General features: G+C 39.6%; 1 protein-coding gene across 4 annotated transcripts; it reads left to right on the top strand.

Annotated features, from left to right (window-relative positions):
* The first annotated feature begins 367 nt into the window (after positions 1 to 367).
* LOC107740310 (homocysteine-responsive endoplasmic reticulum-resident ubiquitin-like domain member 1 protein) lies at positions 368 to 5,763 on the top strand. 4 transcript variants are annotated; one of them, XM_016552701.1, is made up of 9 exons: positions 368 to 709; positions 1,108 to 1,185; positions 1,410 to 1,493; positions 1,845 to 1,990; positions 2,117 to 2,281; positions 2,408 to 2,515; positions 3,180 to 3,539; positions 4,492 to 4,609; positions 4,721 to 5,763. In XM_016552701.1, the coding sequence occupies exons 1-9, from the start codon at positions 554 to 556 to the stop codon at positions 4,883 to 4,885; spliced, it is 1,380 nt and encodes a 459-aa protein (XP_016408187.1). In that variant the 5' UTR covers positions 368 to 553; the 3' UTR covers positions 4,886 to 5,763. The 4 variants fall into 4 exon arrangements, with proteins under 4 accessions (XP_016408187.1, XP_016408190.1, XP_016408189.1 ...); XM_016552704.1 differs by having other exon boundaries at positions 369 to 709; positions 2,117 to 2,170; positions 2,462 to 2,515; XM_016552703.1 differs by having other exon boundaries at positions 370 to 709; positions 2,117 to 2,216; positions 2,505 to 2,515.
* Positions 5,764 to 5,977: the final 214 nt, after the last annotated feature.

Here is a 5,977-nt window from a genome sequence, read left to right as displayed (position 1 = left end):
AAAGGTAATCCCATACATTTTGGGGTGAATTAAATATGCAAGACCACATGTCACTGTTTATAACACAGGGCGTTCATCCTTTGCTGGGCCGCTTTAAAAAAATGGGGGCATAAATATTAACAGTATGGCACCACTGCTTACAACACACATTAAAACCATGAAACATACCCTCATATTTCTGTAAAACTGTACGTAACAGCATAGGACGTTAGACATCTGATGCAATCACAACATTTGCAGCAAACAACGTAAAAAAAAATTCCGACGGCTTTTTCTCAGTGCGCATGCGCAGTGCGTGGGCCTTCAGGACAGGCTCTAAGTCTGAACTCGAGCTCGTTTCAGCCAATCACAGGCGGCCACAGTGTGTTTGGAAACAACACAAGCCAAGCAAATACTTCATGGCTTATGGCCAACCCGAAACTTTTTGAGTCAGGAACCTCTCTCTACCGTATATTGTCCTATTGACTGATCGAGTCGCGAAATCTTCGAATATTACTGTAGATATTTTATGCGTTTCTTAATATAGTTCTAGCTGGTTTGACTAAGAAAGAAAATGGAAAATTCTGAGTCCTCGGATAAAGCGACGATCTCGCTGGTCATTAAAACGCCTAATCAGTTTCACGGCGATCAGCTGATCGATGGAGTGCGCGTGGACTGGACCGTGAAAGACCTCAAATGTCATCTTTCCAAGGTTTATCCCACCAACCCGGTAGGTTTTGATTGGTTTCTTATCCTATAGATATCGTTTTACACTTAGAGAGCCTTTAGCATTCCTCAACAGACAACACAAAGCCAGAATGGCTGAACGCTACTGGAAATAACTGACTGTCAATCATTTGCCCTGTATAAACAAGATGAATTTGCACTCCAGCAGCTGCTTTCATATTGTTAGGTAATTAATAATTTAGCACATTATTCCTGTACTGTGTAGCTATTTGCGTTACATGGACACAAATTCAGTAGGTACGTGTGCAAACTTTGATTGTGAAGAGATACACTGAATGTATTTCCTCTAAAAATGTTTTTACTTCTCACAAACATAAGATAAATATCATGGTGTAAATTGACTTTCTAGTCCATGTTTGACATTTGGACTCATTTTCACAGGCTGAGAAAGACCAAAGACTCATTTACTCGGGCAAGCTGCTTCAGGACAACCTGTTTCTGAGAGATGTTTTCTCAAAGGTGAGGGACTTTGCCATCTGTGAGGATGCGTTCTGTTAATTTCAGGGTTGAGTTGACAAATGACTTCAACAACAGACCTGTAAACAAAGTTTGCCATGACGTTTTTAATTATCTTACACTAATAATGTTTCCCTTGGTGCATGTCAGTTGCCACATCAAAAAGCACGTTACCACATGCTTCTGCCAAAAGTACTGAAAAAAACTCTACCGTTTTTTTCCTACAGGTTCCTTCAGAGACAAAGCCCACTCTTCACCTGGTGTGTGCTGTGAAACCCCAGCCTGCTGCCCAACTTGGAGCGAGACCCAAGGTGTGTTATTCCCATCTACTATTTATTTTAGGCTTTTACCAAGTGGCAAGACTTATTTAGTGGTACATGTCAAAACAGACATTCCGCTTATTAGTTGTCAAGTCCTGAATTTAGCTTCAAAGCAGTATGTTTGATCAGCTTACAGTATGTTGTACAGATATGTAGGCCTACTGTCTCTCAAGGGAAGGCTGTGTTTGTTTCAGTTGGGTGGAGATATCACCACACAGCTGCTTACTTCCTGTTCCTTTCTGCATCTGTTTTTGCATAAACCAAGTTTCATAGTCTCTTGCACCTGTTCTGGTTTTCTTACTCAAAAATCAAATAGGTTTCTTTCTCAAATCTTGGGTGTAGGTGACATCAACACAGCAGCAGAGTTCCCAGCCCTCCCCACTAACTGCTAGCCAAAGCTCAGAGTCTTCAGGACCATCCATGACCTCTGTACCCTCCACGGACGGCCTTAGACAGCGAGGTCATGCCGCCTGGCCTGGCACGTCTATGTGAGTTCCTGTCTTTTCCCTTCAAATTAAAATTCAGTGCAATGAGTATTGAAAGTGTATGAATGTTAATGTGTAAATTGTGTAGTGTTTTGTACTAGTTAATTAAATGTTCGCCTTTGTTTGCAGGCCTGTAACAGCAGCGATGGCCCACCCAGCCTTTCCCACGTACTCCCTTTACAGGCCACAACAGCTCCTGTGGTTGCAGCAGATGTATGCCCGCCAGTACACCTCTGTACCCTCCACGGACGGCCTTAGACAGCGAGGTCATGCCGCCTGGCCTGGCACGTCTATGTGAGTTCCTGTCTTTTCCCTTCAAATTAAAATTCAGTGCAATGAGTATTGAAAGTGTATGAATGTTAATGTGTAAATTGTGTAGTGTTTTGTACTAGTTAATTAAATGTTCGCCTTTGTTTGCAGGCCTGTAACAGCAGCGATGGCCCACCCAGCCTTTCCCACGTACTCCCTTTACAGTCCACAACAGCTCCTGTGGTTGCAGCAGATGTATGCACATGCATACATGCAATAGTAAGTACACCCTACGTAGACATACTACGGTATAGGGCTGCACAATTATTGGGAAAAATTTGAATTGCGTTTTTCTGATTAAAATTGTGATTTTAAAATGCTTGTTTGTAGGGCTTCACAATTTGGCCACTTTTAACTGTATTATTATTACCAAACAAAATATAACAGAAAATGAAATGTTTTACTATTCAAATATTAGAATAAATAAAATAAAGAGTATTTAAGAAAAATTATATAATAAAATAACTTGATTGTATATAATAACTGTAAACTTACAATACTAATATTTATAGCTTCCAGTTATTTTTAGCTGTACAAAACAGCTCGTTATGGTGCTTGATATTGCAAACTGGTATTTCTTATCATATTATTTTAATATTTAATTATTGCAAACTTGTATTTCCCTGTAAAATAAAAAAAGAGTATTTAAGAAATATTATTTAATAAAATAACTTGATTGTACATAACAACTGTAAAATTACAGTACTAATATTTATAGATTCCAGTTACACTTCCAGTTATTTAACTTAAAGTTATTTAAATTAAAAACCAATATCATGATTTGGTTTATGATTAATTGTACAGGTCTACTAGAGTATTACACTGGTGTTCATTCTGCTAATGAACCGTCTGACTGTGTTTAATGCTGTGATGTGTTTTTCAGTCACGCGGCCATGGAAGCCGCCGCCTCCACTCCAATGGCCGCCCCTGCTTCCTCACTCCCTGTTGGCCCACATCAAGCTGCTGTACCTGCAGCTTTACCAAATCAAGGCCCCATCAACGACCTGCCAGCCAATCAGAATGCCCCAGCTCCTGCATTCATCAACCCAGAGGGAGCCAATCAGAATCTGCGAATGAATGCACAGGGTGGTCCTGTGATGGAAGACGAGGAGGACATGAACCGCGATTGGCTAGATTGGGTGTACACCGCATCCCGATTGGGTGTCTTCCTGAGCATTGTGTACTTCTATTCCAGCCTGAGCCGCTTCATCCTGGTCATGAGCAGCCTGGTTATTATGTATCTGTAAGTTTGAACTTAACACCAAATGTTTTTTGTAAACAAACTTGTGGTTATGGTTTTTGAGTCATTTTTTGGGGATTTGGACTACACTGGTCGTGCTGTAGGTTTGTGATTCACTAAAAAGAACCAGTTCATAAGAGTCATTTGTTTGAGAAATGGACTACACTGGTTGTGCTGAATGGACTACACTGATTGTGCTGTATATTTTTGATTCACAAAAATGAGCACCTCTTAGAAGTAATTAATTCAGAAATCAGACTATTTGGTTTCGCTGTATGTTTTGTGTTGTGGTGCCACTGAATTGTAGAGTAGTATCTCTATGTGAGTGTTATAATACATAGTTTTGTCCATGTCATTGGAAGAATGCAAGTGTGGGATCTGTTAATGGGTTCTTGATGGGTGTCTGTAGACAGTTACACCCTCAGTTATGTAGCTTCAAGCTCTGAGCCATTTGTCAGCGTACAAACTCACATGCATTCCTGAGCAATGTGAAAGGAATGAGTAGTTTATGCAAGCGGAAATGAGCAGGACACAGGGTTCTCTCTGATCAGAAAGAAAACATCTGCTTGTATATGACTGCAGATCGGTTGGGGTACACTGGAATTCATTTTGTTAATCTCCAGCTGTTATAACTGAGGTTCTCAGAATGGTAAAAATTAACGTCTGCTACTTTATCTCTGCAAACATGGCAGTTTGACTGCTCTGCAGACTAGTGCGTGGCACTCCAGCAATCATTAGCTTGATCTGAGGGTGTTCAGTGTGATGATCTGATCTCCTCCATGTTACAAACCTGACCCAACCTGCCATAAATGTCTGAGCCACCTTTCGTTAGTTAGTAATGTATAAATGAACAGAGTCTATTTTGTGGCATGTTGTCATTTTAATGGAAATGAAGTTCATGGAGGCCTGAATGCCTTTCTGTAGCTATTCTAATGGTTCTTTTTCTCTCTTTCAGACACACAGCAGGCTGGTTTCCTTTTAGACGGAGACCCCAAGCCAGGCCCCACAATCAGCCAGCACCAGAGGTCATTCAGAACCAACAAAACCAAAATGAGGATAGACATCCAGGACCTGTGAGACATAGTTTACTTTTAAGAACGCAAATGAGAAAAGAATTAGTTTTACTTGAATAAGTGGAGTGTGTAGGCATATATGTGCTTATTTATTCTCGTTTTGTTTTGAAGGTGCCGCCCCCTGCTGAAGTGGAGGGTGCCGGTGTTGTTGAACTGGCCATGACGGCAGTGCCTGTTCCCCCAGTTAGACCACCCATCCTATGGACAGCCTGGGTGTTTTTCAAAGCCTTTTTTGCTTCTCTGATACCTGAGGCTCCACAGGGTGTTGCAAACTGATGCAGAAAAAGTCGGACAAAATTGGACCTTGACTGTTTAGACTGGACATTATAAACGAAGGCTACAAGTCCTGGAAATGGTAGCACTTTCCAGTCCTTTGACTATGTGACCAATGGTTGCACATTCTGTATAGACAAGCTCTTGGACATGGAGTTGTAAATTTTGCTGGACATTTTTTTTACACAGCACTTTAGATAACCGCAACGGCTGAAATCAATGATATCGGTCTCCTGGCCTGATCCTCTTATATAGGCTCCATAGTCAACAGGGCTTCATTTTCTTGAAGTGCTCTACTATGAGTGATCCAAGGATTAAACTCATGGGATTATTTTATTAAGGTTCTAGAATGATGGACAACAAAGGCCATATATTGATTTTGTTCTAAGTGCATGAATAGATGGAGGGTGCTTGGGAGAATGCATTTGTGGCACTTTGAAGTTAATGGTGTTTATGCAAGTAAAATATGCTTATATGTTATTTTCTAATTGTGTTCCACCTGTGAATTGAGAAATGTTAATATTTATGAAGGAGGTTTGGTATGAGTTCAAGTATTTGTGAGCAGAATTTGCAATTCAATGAGCATCGAAGAGTTTGTTGTTGACCTCTGAATGAAAAGAAGGCGAGTGAACCTCACTTTGAATTTTGCATCTTCTTTACATGAAGGAACTGCACTTTGGTACTTGCAATTGACATGAACAGAAATTAATAGAGTAATAGTTCTGAGAGACTTAAAAATATGCTTTTAATCAGATATTTATCAACACTGTAGCATTGCCGTCATTTCATTTTATGGATTAAATAGCTTTGTTATTAACATTATTAAGATAAGCCTTTTTGTACCTGGAAATGAAAGGCAAAATAAATAAACATTTTCTTTGTTTCAATTTCACTTTAAAATTCCTTGAAAAGTGTAATATAAATGGGAGTTGAATTCTGTAAGGGTAGCTTTTGTTTTCTCACCCATTTTAATTTCATTTAAGGTTTTTTCTTATTAATTTGTCGTTTTTTTAATCTTGAGCTATAAACTGCCAGTTCCTTTAAATGCACTTTTTAAAATTTTAAGATTTTAAAATGTCATGTGCATATCTTCGT

This window comes from Sinocyclocheilus rhinocerous, unplaced genomic scaffold (assembly GCF_001515625.1).
Source record: "Sinocyclocheilus rhinocerous isolate Xijiao unplaced genomic scaffold, SAMN03320098_v1.1 scaffold1426, whole genome shotgun sequence".
Lineage (NCBI taxonomy): Eukaryota > Metazoa > Chordata > Actinopteri > Cypriniformes > Cyprinidae > Sinocyclocheilus > Sinocyclocheilus rhinocerous.
The sequence above is the reverse complement of the archived record's forward strand: the minus strand, read 5'-3'. Positions and strand labels throughout refer to the sequence as shown.